The sequence below is a fragment of the Ursus arctos genome, unplaced genomic scaffold (genome assembly GCF_023065955.2).
Source record: "Ursus arctos isolate Adak ecotype North America unplaced genomic scaffold, UrsArc2.0 scaffold_17, whole genome shotgun sequence".
NCBI lineage: Eukaryota > Metazoa > Chordata > Mammalia > Carnivora > Ursidae > Ursus > Ursus arctos.
The window spans coordinates 24,624,378-24,646,331 of NW_026622841.1; the positions used below are offsets into that span (position 1 = coordinate 24,624,378).

Here is a 21,954-nt window from a genome sequence, read left to right on the forward strand (position 1 = left end):
CCCACCTCTCCTCAACCCCACGGCGCAATAATGCATTCCTATAAGACACAAGTGTCGGTCTGATGCCTACCCTACAGCGGTTCCCCTAAAACACTTCAGAGTTTGCTCTCACTCCTCCATTTGAGGAAGGCCAGAGAAAAAGGAGGCCAAAAACCTGAAGCTTCTGACAGCAGCTCAAAATGGCGGCAAGGCAGCTCTGAGGTAGATAAAGCAAGTCAGCACGGCAGGAGGCCGGGTGCTACCAGCCCCTGTCACAGGAGATGATGGTGCTTCCATTCTGGGCAAACCTGAGTCTGAGCCAGGGGTGTGCCTGGACCAGGCCCAGTGTGGGCCACCTCCAAGCCAGGGGCAGAGTGGAGCTAAAGGGCCATTGCCATCCATAGTCCAAAGCTATCACTCCCCAGAGGAGTGAACATATGGTAGGTACCTACTAGCAAAACTTTCAGGGGCACCATCCCCACATACTGAGGTAACCCTGGCCGATACCTGTTCTTCCAACCTGGTCCACTCGGAACCTTCTAAGATCTGAACCACTGACAACACTTTCTCTAGACCTCCCGGCAGCCATCGCCCCCAACACTTATGATCCTAGGTTGGGGGCAGTGTTCGTAGCCATAGCCATCTGTCCCTGGCTCTAACATAGGCTGCCTGGTGTCTGCCCCGTGCCATTCTCCTTTGCCCTTCAACCACCAGTCCACCCTCTGCCTTTCTCCCTCTTCCCTGTGGCTGGACTGTTAGCATCTATCTTCTCTTTCCCCTCAACCCTCTCTCAGCCTCCTCTTCCTTCTCTTTCTCCCCTTCCCTTGGATGTTCTCCCCTCATTTTCCTTCCTTTGATCTCCTTCTCTCTCTCTCTCTGACCTCCTTCCTCAGCAATCTCATCCTTTCTGCTTCACCCCCTCTGTTTCTCTCCACTTCTTGATCAGTGAACACTCAACATTTACTTAACTTCCAAAGACCCTGCGGGGCTTCTATAAGGACAAGAAGCTGGGGTCCCAGCCAGAGGCATACGCCACAGACAAGAGGAAGAAGAGCTCACCTGAAGGAATCAAAGGTGTTGGCAGCCCAGATATCCGTGCCCAGCATGTCCAGAGAATTGTCTTTGCTGCCATTCTGGAAGAGAGGGGGGAGGAGAAGGGTGGCATTATTTCCTAGGTCAGGACACAGAACGAGTGGGCAAAGGCCCATTCCCAGAGAGGGCTGCAGAGGCCTTCCCTCTCCCCCCTCATTGGTCATTCTAGGCAGCCTGCAGGCTGGAGAGAGCCACTGGAGTGAGCATCCTGGCTGGTGCACCCAGTAAGAGTCACAAGGACCCCTGGCGTCCCCCCAGGCACAGGCCCTCCCTTCGATGACATCTGACAACTGTGTGGTCAGGTATAGACATTCCCTGGGTCTCTGCTGCCCCCAAACCATGGCTCTCTCCTCAAATCTGCCACACTTGCCAGCTCGACAGCAGTGGCTTCTTCCCGGTCACAGAAGCTGTGCAAAGCCAGACACGGTGGCAGGTCTGTGTTGAGGGGCTGACTTCCTCTAGAGTTAAGCCCCCACTTCCCAAGCCCCCATGGACCAAGGCTTCACCAGTCATTACATTCTCTAGGTCAACCCGCTCCACTCTTTGTCCTTTAATGTTCCCTACATGATCCATCCCATAGACAGAAAGCACTTTATTCCATCCAGTTTCTATAATTTGGCTTCTCTGCCCCTCGACTGACGATCTCCCCAAGTTCTCCGGCACCTTGCCTTCACTCCTGATGTCATCCATTCCTTGTTACCCCTACAGTCCACTTCCATCATCACAGTCTTTAAAAGCAAGACTTCCACCTCCAGTACACCTGGGCGTGTGCAGGCTTCCTGACCCAGAAGTCACACGCACGTACAAACACAAGCGAACTGTGCACAGATGCTCACCAACAGTACGAAGCACAGGGGTGCGGGCAGCGCTACTCAAAATACATCCACAGCAGAGCCCACCGAAATGCTTACCAGCACGACCAGACACATACACGGTGGCATATTCACCTACTGGAATACTACACAGCAGGGAAAGGGAACAAATTACAACAACATACAACAGCATAAGTAAATCCCCCAACACACAAAGTAAAACAAAAGAACCCAGACAAAAAAGTACCAACTCTATGACTCAATTTATATAAAGTTCAAGAACAGGCAAACTAATCTGTGGAGAGGGAATTCAGATAGTACGTGGAAGGGGGCCCCACGGGGGTCCTGGGGGCTGGTAATGTTCTGTTTCTTCATCTGGGTGCTGGTTACATAAACATGTTCAGCTTGCGAAAACCCACAGAACTGTATGCACGTGATATGTGCACTATGGTCCATGTGCGTCAGGAACGCCCAGTTAGATTCCTGGTAGTAACCCCTGACTTTATGACTGATCTCTCCCCAGACCTGGATGTCTCAGGTCTACTAGCTCCTACACTGGACGATCTTCTTTGGAGACCTTTCCATGGCCAGACACTGAAGACACGGGAGTGGAGAAGTCACAGGCCCTGCCTACAAAGAATGGTATGTGATGACACACATGTGATAAATAATTACAAGACAGTGTGATATGTACCGATTCAAGGGGCCACAGTAGCACAGGCAACTTTCCTGGGGACTCCCCCTGAGCAGGGGATGCAAGTTTTCATGGGGGTCAGGCAAGCAGAGGGAAAAGCAGGGACAGGGTCATCCTGGCAAAGGTGACGGCGTGTGGAACAACAGGGTGTTCTGGGTAATTTTAGGGCCTCTACGGAGCACAGCAGCCTGGAGAGTGTCTAGGGGCCCCAAGCGGGTGAGTTGGTGGTCTCTAAAAGGACCCACTCTGTCCTGGCCAGGACTTACTAAGGGCCCCACAAGAGCTCCTCAGTATTTGTTGGGGTTGCATTGTGGGCCCCCTCCAATTCATAGGTTGAAGTTCTAACCCCCAGTACCTCAGAATGTGACTCTATTTGGGAATAGGATGGTTGCAGATGGAATTTGTTAAGATGAGATCATACGGGTGGGCCCTAATGCAATATGACTGGTCTCATTGTAAAAAGACGAAATTTGGACACAGAGACAGACACGCACAGAGGAGGACGCCATGGGGAAATCGGAGTCACCCTGCCACAAGCCGAGGAACCACTAGGAGCTGGGAGAGAGGCCTGGACTGGATCCTTTCTTGGTGCCTTCACAGAGATCATGGCTCTGCCAACACCCTGATGTCAGATTTCTGGACTCCAGAATGGTGGGATGACAATACCTTTCACTAGGTTGACCCATATTGGGTTCAGAAATGTAAAATGAAGCAGCCCTAGCAAACTAATATGGCGGTCCACCATCCATCCCTCTACAAACTCCCTTTTCAGTCATGCCCCTTCCTCCCGCAGTCAGCAGTCGCCCTTGCCCCAACCCAGTGACCTTCTCCTGTCGTCACAGCCACACCAAGCACCTGAGGGCCAGGGTCTCCCAAATCCTACAAACACAGCAGCCTGGGCAGACAAGCCCAGACCCAGGCCGGCTCGGGCTGGTTTCTGACTCCCCACATCTAGCTCCCCAGGAGCCAGCCCGTGAAAAGTCCCACCTGCTATTGTCCCTGCTGGCCACTCCCCTGCAGACCACAGCCAGCATCATCCCAGAGCCGGGCAAACAAAGCCCCCGTGGACTGAACCCGAAGCAGGCTCAGTGACACCACCCCTGCCTCTCCCAGCAACTGGAGACACCCGCACCTTGACAGAGAGGGCCCACGATTTGGGGGTTTGGTTTTGTTTTTGGTTCCCCTCATTTTCTTCACGTTGGTCAGAGCTGGTGAGCACGCTGTCCTCCCCTCCTGCTTCGTACTCAGCATGCCCGACTAACCAGCCCCTCACGTGGAAACCAGCCCAGTTTCCAGGGAGAGCAAGCAGTTTGCAGGCGCATTTCAGCCTTTCAGCAATCGGAAGGAAAGGGAACACGCTGGCCGGTGGCAAGGTTGAGGCGCCCAGCCTCCCAGCAGAGGGGCCCAAGAGCTCAGCCCCTCACAGACACCAGCAGGAGACAGTGAGGGGGTGTGGGGAAAAGGGAGGGCAGTAAATGCGGGGGGGATGCTAAGGGAACAAAGGGGAGTGGTGCATGACCTCAGACCTCACCAATAAAGTGGGGACCGGCCCCTCCCTGTGGCACCACCAGCCAGAAGCCCTAAGTTCTAAGTGGCAAAACTTCCTCCTTCCCCCGCGCCCTGAGAACTCTTTCTCCTCCCACCGTGCCACCATGCTCTCGTGACTCAACCACATTTACTCAGGGCCATAAGCCTCTCCATATGGTGCCAGACGGCGCCCTGTGCACCTGCATGCTTCCTACCCACACCTGTCCCGTCCCAGGTTCCCGTAACCCCTTTCATTGCTGACAGTGTCCTCCCAACCCCATCCTGCTTCTCTTCTGCCCCTCTCCTTCAAAGCCTGCCTCCTCCAGGAAGCTCATCTGACCTCCCAAACCACAGTCACCTTGCTCTGTCCTGAACTTACCAACCACGCAGGTGACGTGTGGCAGCATAGCCCACCCGTGGCAGTTCTCACTCCATCTGCTTCTAGCGATCCCTCTCCCACACTAGATCAGAGAGCCTGGCTGGCAGGCACCTCCCTGGTCCCCCAGGGCTCTTTGCTCACTGCCTAAGAAGTGTCTGCTGAACTGATTTTCACTTCGATAAACTTCTACTGTCTTCCTCAAGCTTGTGTTTTCCTCTTGCCACAATGACCTTGCCTTGTGACCTTGGCGAAGTCTGGACTTGAGATTCTTTGTAGTTCAGTAGAGTGGTTTCTGAGAGTGAGATGCCGTGTGCTACAGATGGGTTTCTTCGGGGGCGCACCGTGTTGCCAAGCCCTCTCCCACCAGCGGCAGACATCACCAATCAATTATGGCATGATTTACAGTCCTCCAATCAGCCGACTGCTAATGCTCCAGGTCACCCCCTCCCTCCCTTGTTGAGTTGCTTCACCCTCCACCCCATCCCAACTCCCGGTGCCTGGCTTGTGTCGAATGCAACTTTGAAAGTGCACAGGGCTAGAGAGACTCACAATCAACCCCCACAAGGAGACAGCCCCCAGGCCTCCTGAGATAGTAGCTGGCAGGCTCACAACACCCTGCCCACGCCTCAAACGTAATCATCCATGAGCATTTCACAATTTTCTTTCTTTCTTTCTTTTTTTTTAAGTAGGCTGCATGCCCAGCATGGGGCTTGAACTCATGACCCTGGAATGAAGAGTTGCCTGCTCCATCGACTGAGCCAGCCCCCATGGGTAGGAGAGCATTTCAGATGCAAAGGTCAAAAAACAACAAGAATAAAATCAAATAAACAAATAAATTCTGCCTCTGAAGTACGTGTCTGAGACCTCACCCCAGAGTGAAGTTCGCTGTCCTTCACAGTGGCACACGAAGTCTCTTTCCCTGATCCCCGATGCTTTAAATACCCAACTGACTCTGGCACGTACGAATTCAGCTTAAGGGGACCATTGCTTGTCCTTGTTCCCTTATAAGAACGTTAAATCTTGGGGCGCCTGGGTGGCTCAGTCGGTTGAGCATCCAACTTGTGATTCTGACTCAGGTCATGATGTCAGTGCTGTGAGATCGAGCCCCAGGTCAGGCTCCATGCTCAGCAAGGAGTCTGCAGGAGATTCTCTCTCTCCCTCTCCCTCTGCCCTTCCCCCCGCCATTCTCTCTCTCTCAAATAAATAAATAAATCTAAAAAAAAAAAAAAAAGCTAAATCTTCAGGTAAGTTTTTTCCCCAAATTGTTTTCCTGCAGTAAAACGCACGCAACATAAACTTTACCTCCTTCACCCTTTCCAAGGGTGCGGTTCAGCGGCATTAAGTACGATCACATGGTCGTGCAGCCCTCATGGCCATCCTTCTCCAGAACTCTTCGCACCCTGTAAAACTGGACCTCCAATCCCACTGGATGCTAGATCCCCATCTCCCCCCACCCCCGTCCCCACCTTCCTACTTTCTGTCTCCATGATTTGCATCAGTCTGATACCTCGCCCGAGTGGAATCATACAGGATTTGTCTTTTGCGATTAGCTGGCTTCACTTGGCATAACGTCCTCGAGGTCCAGCCACGAGCCCAAGTAGGTTGTACGCCCCTTGACTACAGCAGCTCCCTTCTCTTCTTGGGCCTCCACGGTGGCCAAGCGAGGCACACAGCAGCTTTGCCTCCAACGGCCTGCCAACGGAGGAAATGGATTCTACCCCTGCTTTCGAGTCTGAATGACTGAGTCACAGATTAGGATGTCGAGATCAATTTACCAGCCTAGGATTCAAGGCCACCGAGGAACGAAGCATGTGCGCAGGAGAGAGAATGACTACGATGAAGGGAAGGGAAGGTCACAGCCAGGAAAAGAATAATGTGGACGGACCTCCAGAGCTGTGCCACTCAGCAGCCCCGGAGGAGGTGATGACACTGGGCAAGAAGGAGGGCCCTCGGGCCACTGAGCTGGAGGTGCCGGGGGCTGCGGGCCAGCGGTCCGGCCCGTCTGTGCTGAATGGGACCCATTAACAGGTGAGAGGGCAAGTCTGGAGAAGCTCACAATGAAAGTGTGGGTCACAGGGGCTGACCTATTTATTGTCGCTCTATTGGACACAATAAGTGCAGCATATAACAAGAATCTGGACCTTTCCTCAGAGCTTGTTGCAATGGAATGTGACAGGCATATAATCACTGCATGCAACCGTTTCTCCACAGGGGCTGGAGAAATTGCCTGGCACTTGGAAGCAAAATCAATCTCCATCAAATCTCAGCCCACAGAGGCAAGAAACTCACCTGCTGAGCCTTCCTTTGCTGTCCCTTGTCAATGCTGAGGTGCTGGCCCGGGTACTGCCCAGAGGGGCCAGGCCTCACTCGGCAGAGTGACTGAGTGCCACAGTGAAACCGGACCACCAGGAACCGAGAGCTTCACACACGCATCCCCAGCACCCCAGCCCTGCGCTGGCAGCATTCAGGCTGACGGTGAAGCCGCCTTGCCAAGGGGCTTCGGATCCTGTCTAAGCCCTCGAAGTGTCCGAATATTTTCCCTTTCTTGAGTTCTGGACACCAATCCTCAAACCTTGCAACCCCCAACATACACAGCACCTTCTCTACAAAGCCTCTTAGGGTCGCAGAGGGGTTCGTCCAGGAGCCCAAGCAGGCTGTAAGTTACAGAGGGGCAGGATCTTGCAGACAGACCCACGGACAGGCAGACGGCAATCTGATTTCTGGAACCTCACATCCGGAGCCAGACCCCCCTCACTCTCCAGACCACCCCCACCCATTACACACCCTGAGGAGCCACGTGAGAGGCAAGGACAAGCAGAGAACAGAGCAGAGGGTGACCAGGGCCCGGCTTGCTCCCGGCACTCCCTGCGCTCTCAAGCCTCGGCTTCCCCGGCACACTAGTAACGCTTGGTGTTGGTGGGAAGGGCTCTGAGGCCACGCTGCGCTGCCCAAGATACGGAATGATAGTCCTCTTTGAACCACTGTGCTCTTCCTGGATTCAGAGAAACAAAGGTCCTCCCTGCCCCCAGTCTCTGTTTCTGACAGGAACCAACTCAAGACCCCTCCTCTCTGCCCCCTGCAGTGTCCTCGAAGCTTGCGCCCCAGGAACCCAAAGCACATCCAGCGCTTCCTGACTCTTCAACGGCAAAGCTTCCCAGGGGTGTTTTAGAAACACGAATCCAGGGGCTCTTGGATGTCAATATGCATCAGGGTCACGTGGGAGAGAGGAGCATTGCTAGGTTAAATTTAGTGCCGCTGGGGTGGTCCCCATAACACTTGTAGAAACACTGGACGTTAGAAGGGTTTTGTGGGGGACAAAAAAAAAAGTTCAAAAAGGCTCCCTCGTCAAATGTTTGGGATACACTGGGTTAAAAGATTGTTAAATAAATTACTTTATTGCAAAACTTCTCAGTGCCTTTATTGGCCTTGGATGGATGTTGACTCTTCAGGTAGGTGGCAATACAGTACGCAGTATTTCCCAAACTCCTTTGGCCAGAAACCCACCCCATCCTTCCTCTTTATTGCACAGAGCATTTTGGGGGTGGGGCAGGACCAGGGTTCCACAGAACCTACTTTGGGAAACAGTCTTCTAACACTCTTCCACAATGATTCTGCATCCCCTCAATGAGGAGCCCTGGCTTCAGTTTTTTGTTGTATCCCTCTGCCCACTCACCCCCCATCCAAGCCGTGGGACCCAGCATCATTCATTAAATATTTTTTTAGGAAGGACTCGTGTGTCCGGGCACTGAGAGCCCCCTCCCAACAAAACTGCATTGGCTTCTTCAAGAACATTCTCCAGTTTGCCATTCTTGTGGCCACAGCTTTTCTCTGAGCCCCATCCGCTCCCCAGCCCGGGGGTCAGCCGGGCCCTGCCTCCCAGGTTGCTGCAAGGCCGAGGTTCTGAGAAGCCTAATCAGAAGCAACCACTTTTTTCAGTGGATGGTTTTTAGCACATAAACGCTGCCGGATCCTTCACAACAACCCCTTTCCCTGGCAATTAGGGGGCCTCATGCCAGGGTGAACCGTGCTGCTCTCAGAACAGAGCACAAAGAGATAATGAGCACTTTAAACCATGTGGAAAAGAAAAGGAAACAGCTTGCCCACGGGCAGGGAGGCTGGAGCTGCCTCTGAGGGCCCCGCAGGTGCGCACGGCTATCCCCAGCTCGGGGGGCGGGGGGGGGGACAGACTGCGGGCGATGACAACAGCAAAGGCACTGAGGCAGCGCTCGCCAACTGCCAGCCACCCTCTAAGCACTTAACACTGGTTACAACCTTAGGAAGCCCCATTTCACTGATGAGAAAACAGAGGCTCAGAGAATCTGCCTGTGTTCAGAGAGCTAGTTCCCAGGATGGGAATGTAGACAGTGTGGCCCAGAGTTTATGCTCTTAACCGTGGCGCTGTGCAGCTCCATTACCCCCAATCAATTGTGACCCCACTGCAGACGGCTGTAATGCAGTAAGTATCCATCCCCGACAGACAGCTGGGTTCTCCGCGTCCGTCTCTGCCCACGTCTGGGATGGTAGTGCTGGCGGAGGGAGTTAAACCGCCTGCAGTGAAGTGAAGGGGGAATCTGGGGGTGTGAGCTGGGCTGCATAAAGATGGTGGGGGGCGCGGGGCTGTGTGCCTGAGTGAATGAAACAAGGTGGGAGTGAATCACTGTACGCTAGAAAAACATGCTAAGTCAGGAGTGGTGGGAAAATAAACCCTCCTCTGTGCTGTCTTTTCTGTATTAGAACAAACCACAGAGTGGATTTTGCTCATGCACGTGCGCATGTGTGGGTATGTATGTGTCGACAATTCCAGGCTACAAGGGGTTAGAGACCAAGTAAAACTTGACAGAACAGGCCAGCCAGCAGCAGATGACTGCCCCCATTCCGGGGGCGGGTCACAGGTGAAGTTCCGGCTAGCGGAAGCTGGGGCATGTCGGTCTGGATGTCCCCAGTATGTCTGCTATTTGTCTGCTGTGCCAGGGGACACTGAGGCAGGGGTGGCCTCCCAGCCTTTGGTCCTGGTCCTGAGAGTCTAGTAGGGGAGCAGCTGTGTATACATGGCCCGGTGCTGGACACCAGAAAGAAAAGGGCAGAAAGAAAGGGCCTTTGCTCCTCACGGGGTTCACTATCCCAGTCCATCTCCCTTCTCAGTGTAGAACGTTCCTCCACAGGTTCTGTCCATCATGAGGGCCAACAGCAAGCCTGACCCTAACATGGGTTCTCTCACGTCAAGGACGCAGGTTCCTGGCGTAGGGCCATCCCTTTAGACACAGACGAAATTGCTCTCCTTCTTCTCCAAGGACTCCACCCCAACTCTCCTGCCTCAGTCCCGATCTATCACCCACAGAAGTGGACTTAGGACAGTGCTAGTCCTGAGGCCACCATCCGTGGTGGTCTCACCACTCAACCAGGAGTCACCGAAACAAAAAGAACAATGGAAGGTGGCACGTAGGCAAGCACCATATGACATGATGACTGCCACCTCCGCTGCTGGCTTTGGGGGAGACAGCAGAGAGGCTCCAAGACTCCAGGAAAACTTCCTGCGAGTAGCAACATGGTTTGGACTAAAAGTGGGGAAAGCAGGACTCCAGGGCTGCAAGCTGCATCCTGGAGGGCTCAAGAGAGTCACTCGGCTCCTCGGACCTGTGCTGCCCTCTCTGCACCATGAGCCTTTGGACTGGACCAGCAACTCCCCAGTTGGGGTGGGGAGAGCAGGTGGACCATAAGAGACACTGAGACCAAAGGCCCCTGAAGGCATCTCCTGGGCCCAAACAGGGGCTTCCTACAGGCTGGGTCTGAAACTCCTTTTAGGCTCCAATTAAACCAGAATTTGAGAAACAGTCCTGTCCTAGTAACTCCATATGTGTGTGCAAGTGCGTGTGTGTGTGCGTGTATGTGCGTGTGTGTTCAGCACCAAGGACAGCATCTCACATGCTAGTGGGAAAGACAATGATAGACCCCCACTAATATTTTAATGCCCCTACAGTAGAAGGAACTTTGAGGCAGGAGAATGGCAGAACAGAGACCAGCATAGAGGGCCTCCCGGGTGGCACCAGAGCTGAGTTCAAGAGCAGGAAAGGCCAGTCCTTTCATTCTGGAACTTTCTTGTCTATCCATTCATTCTGTCCCTTCCCTCTCTACTAGACCCCACTGTCTTTGAATTAAATCCCAAAGGGAGAGGTGGGAGATAATGACTGAAGCCTGTGACCAAGTATATTTTTCTGAATCCAATCCTTTCTGCCCACTCTCTTTAGCTAACTGTTTGTGCTTTCAGATTTAAATGGCCATATTATTTGAACCTGTCCTGGACTGGGCCACACTACAGGCCCCTTCTGGCTGGCTTCCTATTCAGCTTCTGCTGAAATAATGGGCCCATTCAATTGTTCCCTATCATCTACGCTGCCCCATGCCCCTCTGCAGGGAAAGGATCCCATCCTCCAAGGCGCCTCACTATGCCTTCTTGAAGCTCCCCAGACCCCAGCGATACTCCCTTCCTGCCAGCCCCAGACTCAGAACCACAGAAGGCCAAGGAGGAAAGGAACTGAGAGATCATCGGGCCCAAAGGTGCTCCAGAGCAGTGAGGTAGATGGAGTAAGAGAGACAGCAGGTGGGCTCCTTCTTCCTCTGCCTCACCAAGCGGTTTTGCCCCTTTTGTTTTCCTTTTGGGATTTTGCTGTAAGATTCTGATGAAACAAAAGGTTTCATTCTTTTAAATCTTAACTTTATCTTAGATAATTGTAGACTCACATCTATTAAGAAATAACACAGAGATCCCCTGTGCCCTTTACTCAGTTTTCCCCATGGGAAGTATAAAGTATAGCTCAATAGTAAAGCCAGGATATTGACATTGATATGGTCAAGATACAGAACATTTCCATCAGCACAAGGCTCCCACCTGTTACCCTTTCGTACCAAACCCCTTCATTCTGCCCCTCCCTTCCCTAATCCTGCAACCGTTAACCTATTCCCCGTTTCTATCATCTTGTCATTTCAAGAATGTTATATATATGGAATCAGAGTATGTAACTTTGGGGGACTGGCTTTTTTCACTCAGCATAATTCCCTGGAGAGGCACCCAGGTTACTGCGTGAGTCACTAGCTGTTTCCTTTTTACTGCTGATTGCCACGGCTTGTTCTAAGTGCTCACCTGTTGAAGGACAGCTGGGTTGTTTCCAGTTTGGGGCTATTATGAATAAAGCTGCTATAAACATTTGAGTACAGGTTTTTGTGTGAACATAAGTTTTCATTTCTCTGGGATAAACACCCGGGAGTAAAACTGCTGGATCATATGGTATTTGCAGGTTTAGTTTTTTAAGAAACTGCCAAACTGTTTTCCAGAATGGCTGTACACTCCTACCAGCTATGTATGAGTGATCCAATTTCTCTGTATCTTCACCAGCATTCGGTGTTGTCACTATTTTTTTTAAATTTAGCTATTTTCATAGGTGTGAAATCTCTCATTGTGCCTTTAATTTGCATTTCCTTTACGGCTAATGATGTTGCACATCGTTCTGCGTGCTTATTTGCCATCTGTACGTCCTCTCTCTTCAGGGAAATGTGTCTCTTCATGTCTTTTGTCCATTTTCTAACTGCTGGGTTTGGGGAGTTCTTTATATATTCTGGATACTAGTCCTTTTGTCAGATACATGTTTTGCAAAATTTTCTCTCTCTCCGTAATTTGTCTCTTCATCCTCTAAGCAGGGGGTTTTCCCAGAGCAAAGTTTTTAATTTTGATAAAGTCCAATTTCTCATCTCAGTGTTGACATCTATTGATGGTCTTTTTTCTATTTAGTTTGAAATATTTCTGGTTCTTCGTATGACAAATGATTTTTTATTGCAACGATGGCACTTTCATGTTATGTTAGGAAACCCTGAATTGTATTTAAGTCTTCTGTTTTAACTGGCTTTTTGTGATAACACTCTGGCAGGGAAAGGCAAGGAGGCGGGGCACAGCCTCACTACTGCCAGTGGAGGTCCAGGGGTGCACTTATTACAGCTCCATGAAGGTGGGAGTTCTAGGACTCCATAGAGTCCCCAGTGACCCTGCTATGGGGGTGGCCTCATTCCCACTGGGCAATAGTGGAAGTCCCAACTTTCTATTGGAACTCTCTCTGACACAACCCAGCAGGGAGAGAAGAGGTGCCTTAATACTGCCGAGTGGGGGGAAGTCCAGGTCCCCACATGGTCTCCAATAATACCATTGGAGCTGGCAGGGATGAGAGTCCCAGCTTCCTGCCTGGCCTTCTCTGACAGCACCCCAGTAGAGGTGAGAGGGCTCATTACAACCCTGTAAGAGTGGCAGTCTAGACTCCCACTGGGTCTTTGCTGGTGTGGGTGAGGGTGGGGACACACTTTGTTCTCTGCTATTTGGCTAGAGTCGAGCAGTTATTGTCTAAAACTTTTCTGTCTTGATAGATTGCCCTTTGCCTGGACCTTTGCTTAGAGAAATTAGACTTTTATTGGGACTTTAAAAATCTGCGTCCACTGCCATTTCCTGGTTACCTCCTTCTTTGGCCTGAAGTCTGGGACGTTAGAGGTAAAAAGGAAACCCAGGGAAGTCATGACTACGTCCTTGCTCAGGTTCCCCAAACCCTAGCTGGTCTGCCTTCTTATCTCTACCTTTCAGAATCTTATGTTTGTTTTATACAGATTATCCAGGATTTTAATTGTATTTAGCAGAAGGAATATAAAATAGAACATCTACTCCATCTTCCCTAAAGCAGAAAATAGGTCCGTATTTTTAACAAAATATTTTGATGGTCTTAAGTCTAGATCATCTCGTTTTTCACAGGAAAACAGGCGACTGCAAGATGATATGTCTCACCCATGATTGAATAGTAAGTCAGAGGTACAGAGGCTAGAACTCATGTCTCCTTGCTCTCAGTCCAGTGCTGTTACCATGACAGCATGGTGTTTCCTCCCTCCTGCCTGTGCATCTGACCTCCTCTGCCAGCTGCAAGGTCCCCTGCAGACACCAGCCCCACTCCTGCCTGTACTCAGATGCTTCTCTGACTGTTGTTTTCCCAATAGAGAAGGTCTTATTTCTCTAAGCAGACTCCAGGTTCTCTGAGGACAGAGACCAGGCCACATGGCTCATACTACTTACAACAAGGGCTCAATGGATGGCTGCTGACTGTTTCCCTATAACTCAACCATTGATACTGTTTTAAATGTTATAGACTGGTTCCTCCAGGTGAGCTGGAGCCAGAAAGCACCTCAAGGACAGGGAGAGGTTGTATCTTCTGGAAAACAGAGGCTCACATGCTGGGAGCACTAGAGTTTGCAGAATCAGATCATGCCAGCAGGACTGTGTTCAGTTCGCAGAGGCTTATTAGTCTGTAGGATGGGACAGGACCAAGAACTATCAGGTCATGTCCCAGACATCTCAGCACTGCAGTATAAGTGTCTGTCTTCTCCTCTCTAACCTCTATGTAAACTGAGACTATGCCCATCACCTTCACCATCCCGCTTCCTTTCCCCCTTCCTAGCAAGCTGCCCTCCATGATGACGTGCTGATTGGATCAATGCGTGAAAAAAATGATAAATAAATAGAGGAATGAACCAACTTAACCATGACAAAGGGAAACAGCTGTAGGAATGAGACTATTTAGCTTAAAACACAGACTTGCCATGCTGGGCTGCTGTGGGAAAGACTAAACAGCCGTGGACAAAGGAAGTAAAACTAAAACCATCAGCTGGAGCTATGAGAAGGTGGTTCGGGGCTAAATCAAAGAAAGACGTTCCAATCAATGGAGCTGCCTAACAATGTTCTAAAATGCCTTTTGAAGTAGTGAGCTCCCCATTACTGGAAATGTTCAGCAGCTCAACAGCCACATGAGGGGGTTCCTGCACTGCAGGGTCAGGGGTTGGATCAGGTGGCCTCTGATCATCCTGAGAGCCCATGATGTTTTAGGGTTCACAGGAGACCTGTTTAGCTCTGGATCTGATGTGGGAGAGGTCAGCCCCAGCTCCTGGTGAGCTTCTGCTAGAAGTGGTGCATGTGATAGTCATTCTAGCCAGTCACCAAATAGTTCTGGCTTCCTGAATTCCAGGCACATAGTAGGATTATACTTTTTAGGGTGCTTATGGTTAGGTGGGGGCATGTGAGCAGTTCTGGGCCATTAGCTAAGAGGGGAAGTGATGTGTATCATATCTGTGTTGGAGTGTTGACTTGCCAATGCAAGACCCTCCAGTGGTCCTTTACCCTCTATCATGGTGACTGGTGAGAATGGCAACTGCTCCATCAAGCTGGGTCCTGGATGGGTTGTTTAAGGTTACAAAGATTCAAGGCTGTTTGTTGCTGGAGCATGACCTAGGCTATCCTGACTAATACAAGGGGACAGACTTCACCTGGATGGACACCAGAGACAATAGAAGATATACAAGGTACACAAGCAGGGGTGGGGCTGGACAGTAGTTCCAGCATCTCAGTTGAGCACACTGACAACTGTGCGTCCACCACCCTCATTCCCACCACTCCTGTGACCCCCAACACAAACCACGCACTCCAGATGTACTCTCTCCTGCTGTCCTAACATCCCAATATTGCAGCACCCAACTTCAAGCCTTGCGAATACCATTTCTTCTCTCTTCACCCTCTTCTCTCTTCCATTCTGTCTGGTCAAGCATCCTAACCATTCCTGAGGGCGCAGATCAGGTCTCATGTCCTGCAGAGCATCTCTCTACCCACAGAGACCAACAGGACCACTCTTTGGAACGACTGTGGTCAGGGGGTGTCTTTGGGAGACTTAACTGGATGCCTTTAATCTCTTCCATATTACGTAGCCTCTATTTCACAAACAGGTAGTGAGCCCAAAGGCTCCAGCTCATCTGTGTTTGCCAAGCTCACAGCAGATACTCAATAAATACTGACTAAATACAGAGAAGTGCCCTGAACATGATATTTCTTAAATATCCACAGAGGCTGAGTAAAAATCCAGGTACTTCTACTAAGATATCATTTGTACTACTCAGTTTAACTGGCACTGAACCAAATACTCTAATTACTGGAGGGCAACGAGATGACTGGCAGAAAACTCCTTTTACCCTTTCCTGCAGGTCAGAGGGAAGCCGTGTCTTTGAGGCTCACTTCTGCCTACCACCTGCCATCTTTTCGGTCAGGGTCAATGTTGGCACCTAGAATGAACCTAGCTGCAGGTTAGCACAGGTATTAGGGAGGGTAAGGGAACAGTGGAGAAATCAGGGAAATTCAGACTTGCCACTACTTTTTGCAGCTATCTGGACCCAACTGGTCATTTCTGGAGACCCAGAAACAATGGAAGAGATTTCCAAAGAAGTTCAGAGAAGTCTACCATTTTGCGGAAGAGGCGCCGAAATGTGTACCACATCTGGGTCAACATCTGGTTCTCCAGACCCTTGGGACAAGACTCTTTTCACTCCTTCCTGGGGCTTTAATTTGCTAGTGGACATCACGACGGCACTGGGGAGTGCCCTTCTCTCATCATTTCAGGGAATGTGGGATCCCAGGCCACCAGCCAGGACTCAAAGACATCACTTCTAACACACCCCCAACTTTCCCAAGGCCAAGGCTCCGCATGAAACTGCCCGATAAGGAGGTGTGCCCAGTAGGTTCCCAGTGAAGATTTCATCGCCTTGCTCAACAGCCAACACCGCAGGCCAACAAGTTCTTCAGCCAGGAAGTCCTTCTCAAGGACTCATCAGCAGCTCTGCTGCTGTTGTGTACATTAATTTTTTTTCCTTGGCACTTCTGTGCAAACAGAGAAGAGCTGCTAGCTCCTGACCTCATACAACCTTTCATATCCCTTTGGCTTTCTTTCCTGAATGCTAAATCCCATGCTGGCACCTTGAGACATTTTCTAAATGCACCGGGTTGCACTCTCTCCTAACAGCTACTTTCCTGTAAATCATCTCCACAATGATTCCCCTACTCCAGTGAAAAGCTGGAAACAATTGTGACTTTCTAACTAAGTGACTAGGCGATGGATGAGCTCTCTTGGAAAGAGGCTGCCAGGGCGCCAAATAATCCCCAATACAGCCAAATCCCAATAGTGGGCAATTGGATAGCCCATATCCCTCTGAGCCCCTTCCTCCTATCTGATGGGACTCCGCCTACCCTAGGTTATCTCCACTTTGTGTCTCTGAAAGGGCTCAGAGAAGGCAAGGGTTTTTCCCTTCTGCTTCTCCTTGCATTAGTTGAAATAACAAAATAAATAATCCCCGTGCATGGCTAATCCCCAGATGGTGCCTACACCTGGGCTACTCATCCAGGGCACGGTTTGTGACCTGCCACACACAGCTCCCTGGGCACCACAAACAGCTCCCTGGGCAGAATGCAGAACCTCAGCATTCTCCTGCCAGCCCCCACTTTCCTGGGCCCATGTGGCTAAGGGGGAATGCCAGCTCAGCCAGCCACCTCAGTTACAATCTACCTTTAGTTCCCTCTGAAAGTCTCCCCCATGGGTGAATGTGGGGTAGCAGAGCTGTTTTACCATCCCAATGACCTCAGAAAGCTCAGCAAAATTGGTGGCCAGAGGAATAGGGCCCACCAGGGACTGACTGCATGGACTGGGCCTAGGCCAACTCAGTGCAGTCTCAGGAGTCTTAACTAAGTGACTACTGTGGTGCAAACCCCTAGGTCAGGGGTGGTCAGGGATACAGAGGCAGCCCTAGTGCTCATCTCAAGGTCGACCAGCTGGCTGAGGGGATAGTCAACTGTATGTGGAACAGCTGGGTTCAACATGAATTTGTGACCCAGGAGACCCCTCCCAAAAAGGCCTCGTCCTCTGGGCACATCAGGGAAGAGAGGCAGGTTTATATGTATATTTTAAATTTTAATTTCAATCTTTTTTTTCCTTTTTTTTAGAGAGAGAGGGAGCGAGAATGAGTAGGGAGGAAGGAGCAGAGGGAGAGAGAGAATCCCAAGCAGGCTCCATGCTCAGTGCAGAGTCTGACGTGGGGCTCGATCCCATTACCTGAGATCATGACTTGAACCGAAATCAAAAGTCGGGACGCTCAACCAACTGAGCTACCCAGGCACCCCGAGGCAGGTTTATACTAACAGATCCCATCTCCACCTTCCTGGGGCTCTTTCACTATAATGAACCTATGTCTCAGTTCCACCTCCCAAGAAAGGATCAAATATGAGCCTTTAATGATTTCTTCTTTAAATTCAATTGCATTCATTTTTTCTAACCCTGCTTACCCCAAGCCAAATGTTCAACTGCTTCCTGAAGGTGGGACTGGGGGTCAGCTGGTGCTCACGGTGCCACGGCGTCCCATCCCACAGGACCCCAGCCCTGCTCCATCAGCCTACGGTCTGGCTGACTCCCCACCCATCATCCTCCAGAGGTGTGAACCTGGCCATGAGAGGATGGCATGGGGTGAGGGAGGCAGGTGAGGGGCAAGTGGGAGCACAAGTCATTCTAAGTCCCTTGGAATCCTGTTAGAAGTGATAGGAGAATGAGACCAGAGGGAATGGGTGGGAAGAGGGGGGCCAGAAAAGGTGATAGAGGGGAGAGAAAAAAAGAAAAGGAAACTTCTGGAAGATTCCAGAACCAGACACCTACTGACCAAATAACAGAGAGCTAGTTTTCTGGTCTCTCATTTATCAGCCACTTATGTCCCCTATCCAAGAATTTCAACCCTTCCCTGGAACCCTCTCTCTGTTCTTGAGTTCCCAGATCCAAGCCCACCTTTGCCACTGAAGAGTTAAGGGAGTCGTCGCATAGGAAACCACAGGGTAATTGGCAGACAGAGCTCCTGAAGTGCTGGGCCTCATGCCATGGCTGGAGGGATTCAGGGAGTATAACACGGGGTTCCTGACCAAGCACTGGCAGTCTAGTGGCAGGAACAACAGTCCTCCATGGAAGGACACCTACTGTAGTAAAGCAAGAAAGACGGCCAAATGGGGGGAGGGGCAGGTGAGAGACCTGGGTTCAAGTCCCAGCTGGGTCAGGTCATTACACCTCCGTTTCTTCAGTTACAAAGTGGGATGGAGAAGCTAGACAGACCCTCAAAGGCCACTGAGTTCCCTGATATTTATAGGGGGAAGCTGAGGCCAAAAAGGATTTCTACCAAATTTGTGGCAGAGCAAATAGGAGACCCTGGGTCTCCCGCCTCCTCCCCTACCCACAACCCCAACCCAGGGTTCTTGTTACGGCCTCCTGCCTAAGAAACAATGAAACACACACAAACATCTTGTAGTGTGAGAGAATAGCTATCCCCCCACACCATGGGTGTACAAAGCCCTGCAGCCTAAGAATGATCTAGAACTGAAGCCACTGACCATTTTCCCTTGGGATGCAAGAGAGATGAGTTGACTTCATCAGTGCCACGGGACTGAAGTCAGACACAAGCAAGCGGGCTCAGGGCAATGTGTGAATGCAGCTGTTCTGAAACTGGGAGCATGTGAGTGCAGGAGCCCATAAAGGCTCCCCATATCTCTCTGGACAGGCATAGCGTGAGGCTGGCTGACCGTTGGGGTGCATGGCTTTTTTCAGCTTCAAAGCCCACTGTCTCCCAGGAATAAAGTATCAGCAAAAACGGCTGGACGACCAGAGGGTGTCTGGGGCATGGGGGTCACCAGAGCGGCTGCCTCTTCCCTCCCAGCCACACCCCCTACACCTGTGTGGGTGCCCCCTTGGGAGCTCACAGGCAAGCAGCAGGGAGAGAAGCAGCAGGATCCAGCCGGGAACAGGAAGCTGGATGGCTGGCAGGTAGGGCGTGTTGGGGGGGGGTTGCTGACACCTCACCGTTGCATTCTGCCCCTCCAGGTCCTCTGCAAATCTGGAACAGAAGTGATCTCAAGTGCCCCACCAGCACCCAAACCACAGGAGTCCCACTGTTTGTGGGATCTACCACCAACGCTGATGCGCGAACCTCCAAGTTCGTTCATGCTACTCCCGTATACTATTCCAAGCTTCATTCATCCACTCTCCTCTCAATAGACATGCCGTTGTTTGCAGATGCTGATGCAAAAATCATCAAATGACAAACAAGTATTTCAGGAATCTATGTGTTTTGAGGAGGGGGTGCATCGCTGTGGGCCGGGTGTTCAGGGAGAACTTTCCAGAAAGCAGACCGCACCCTCCTCTCTCCTATTTCTTGCTCTCGCCACATCATCACAGCTCAGGAGAGCCATCACGAGCCAGCCCAGGAACCCAGACAGACAAGACGCGTGACAACCAGAAGGAGCACAGAGCTGGTTCCCTACCTGCTGTGCGGGGGCTCGCCCTCGGGAGAAGGAACAGCTGCTGTCCAGCTGCTCACTGCAGTCTGCTGTCCACTGCAGGAGAGAAAGGAGTGGTCAGTGATGGCTGGACACATAGGCTCGTCCTCACCCTGCCAGGGCCTTCCCGGGACGGCCTTGCCCTTCTGCAGGAGAGCCAGGATAAAATCCTACTCGACCTTTTTCAAAGGCAAATCCTTCCCTACCAGCAGGTCCACTTTGGCATCTCCAAATTCCACCCTGAGGTGACCCCTCTGGTGTTGCTTGGGGAAGGCAAAGTGACTTCCCTTCACAGAAGCCCACCAGAGAATTCGAGACCCAGCTACCTTCCAGAGTTCACACCTGACACAGAGTGGTTGTATGTTGAACAACCAGCACTGCATCTAACTGCCTGACCTGGGGGTGAGGCATATACGTGTGGATCTTCCCGAGTCCCCAGCTCCAAGGGACAGTGGACCCGTGGGCAGACAGGAAGAGCCCCAGACTGGCCATCAGAAGCCTGGCTCCAGCCCAGTTCCAGCACTCACTCCTCAAGAGCTCAGAGACCTGGGGTGCCCCAAAGTGTGGTCTCATGACTACTTGCGTGAGATTCCCCCAAACCTGCTGCCCAGGGGTCCCTGGGCCCCGCCCTCCACCCTCTGAATCAGACTCGGTGAGGGTGGGGCTGAGCTGCTGCGCTCTGACAAGCTCCCCTGCTGATGCACCCCGAAGTATGGGAGCCACTGCAATCCACGGATTTCCCAGGCTTTGTCTGGTCATCTGCAAACCGGGACAGCAAGGCTGGGGGACTGCAAGGTTGAAATGAAGGGCTTCTGTAAACTTATAAAAACACCGCAGAGATCGGAAGTAGTAGTAACAGTACAGCTTTTCCTCTGTAAGGTGCTATTCAGCTCTAGGGTGGTGTTTTTCATCATCGTGTTAAACATTAGCTAGCCCCTAGGGCTGATGTTGAACACTGACCTTGACCTACACCGATGGGCGAAGAGCAGAGGAGCCCAATATCTCTATTTGACACACTTGGTCAACACAGAGTGAGTGTGAATGGCTCGAGGCCAGTGCAGTCTCGGTGTTGTAAGACCACCCCCGGCCACACCCTCTGGACTGGGGGTCAAGGGCATGACCTTTGTGACAGGGCTGTGGACACAGGCTGCTGACACACAGTCCAAGTGCACTCCACAGCAGCGCTATCCAAAGGAAATAATATGAGAGTCACAAACGGGAGCCACAGAACTAATTTTAAATGATCTACCAGCCAGATTTTAAAAAGGAACAGGTTAACTTAAATTTAATAATAGATTTTATTTCTCTCAATATATCCAAAATATGATTACTTCAACAGGTAATTAATATAAAACATTATTTTTTAAAAAGATTTATTCATTTATTTGAGAGAGAGAGGGTGCGTGCTCCTGTGTTGGGGGGAAGGGCAGAGGGAGACGGAGAGAGAGAGAGAAACTCAAGCAGATTCCCCAGTGATCACAGAGCCCCGCGCAGGGCTCGATCTCATAACCCTGAGATCATGACCTGAGCCAAAAGCAAGAGTTGGACGCTGAACTGACTGAGCCACCCAGGCACCCCTAAAACATTATTAATGAGATCTTTTACATTCTTCTTTCCATATCAAGTTTTTGAAATCTACTTAGAGCACATGTCAGATGAGCTTGAGACACACGTGACTCGAGGGTACCATGCTGGACGGTGCAGCTCGAGCGAAACAGCGGGGCAGCAGTCCCGGGCAAGTGTGCCCTCGCAGCCACGTCTGGCCCATCCCTGTTGGGCACGGCAGAGGAGCTGACCCCTGCAGACTCGATTCCCAGCCTCCTGTGTCAGCTGGCTTCCAGCTGGGTTCGGCCACGGGGAGGCAGGAAGAAGGGAGAGGCCAAGGCGCTTCTCCCCTCTCTCTATGCCTTAGGGGGCCCTACCGGCAGGGACTGGGTCTCCTTCATGGCTCCAGACCTCACCAGATAGGCCTTCTGTGCATGACCATGACCCCCAGGCTCTGGCAACACCATCTCCTCCTTTTGTGCCTCAGGCCTGGAGGTGGGATTAGCTTCCTGGGATGGCTGACCTCTGGCTTATTTGGCTCCTCAGCTTCTATCATCTGGGTAACCAACTGCCTGGAATAAATTCCCTCTGTCTGGATATTTGCAGTCTCAAGGCATCTCTCCCAAGATATTTATTAATTATACCAATTATTAATTATAAATATATTTTTTCATTAATTATACGAAGGAAAGTGAGAAATCCACCAGACACCACCTTAACCGAGAGA

The 21,954-nt window shown here is 51.2% G+C and overlaps 1 protein-coding gene across 10 annotated transcripts in view; it reads right to left on the reverse strand.

Annotated features, from left to right (window-relative positions):
- CTIF (cap binding complex dependent translation initiation factor) overlaps positions 1–21,954 on the reverse strand; it is a 285,846-nt gene that overhangs the window by 176,513 nt on the left and 87,379 nt on the right. For 9 of the 10 annotated variants that reach the window (XM_048218621.2, XM_026496276.4, XM_057313103.1 and 6 more), the window contains 2 exons: positions 19,668–19,739; positions 1,039–1,112 (listed from right to left, as the gene is read on the reverse strand). In XM_048218621.2, coding sequence (XP_048074578.1) covers positions 1,039–1,112; positions 19,668–19,739 — 146 coding nt within the window. The remainder of the gene's footprint in view (positions 1–1,038; positions 1,113–19,667; positions 19,740–21,954) is intronic. The other variant, XM_048218624.2, reaches the window with a different exon arrangement.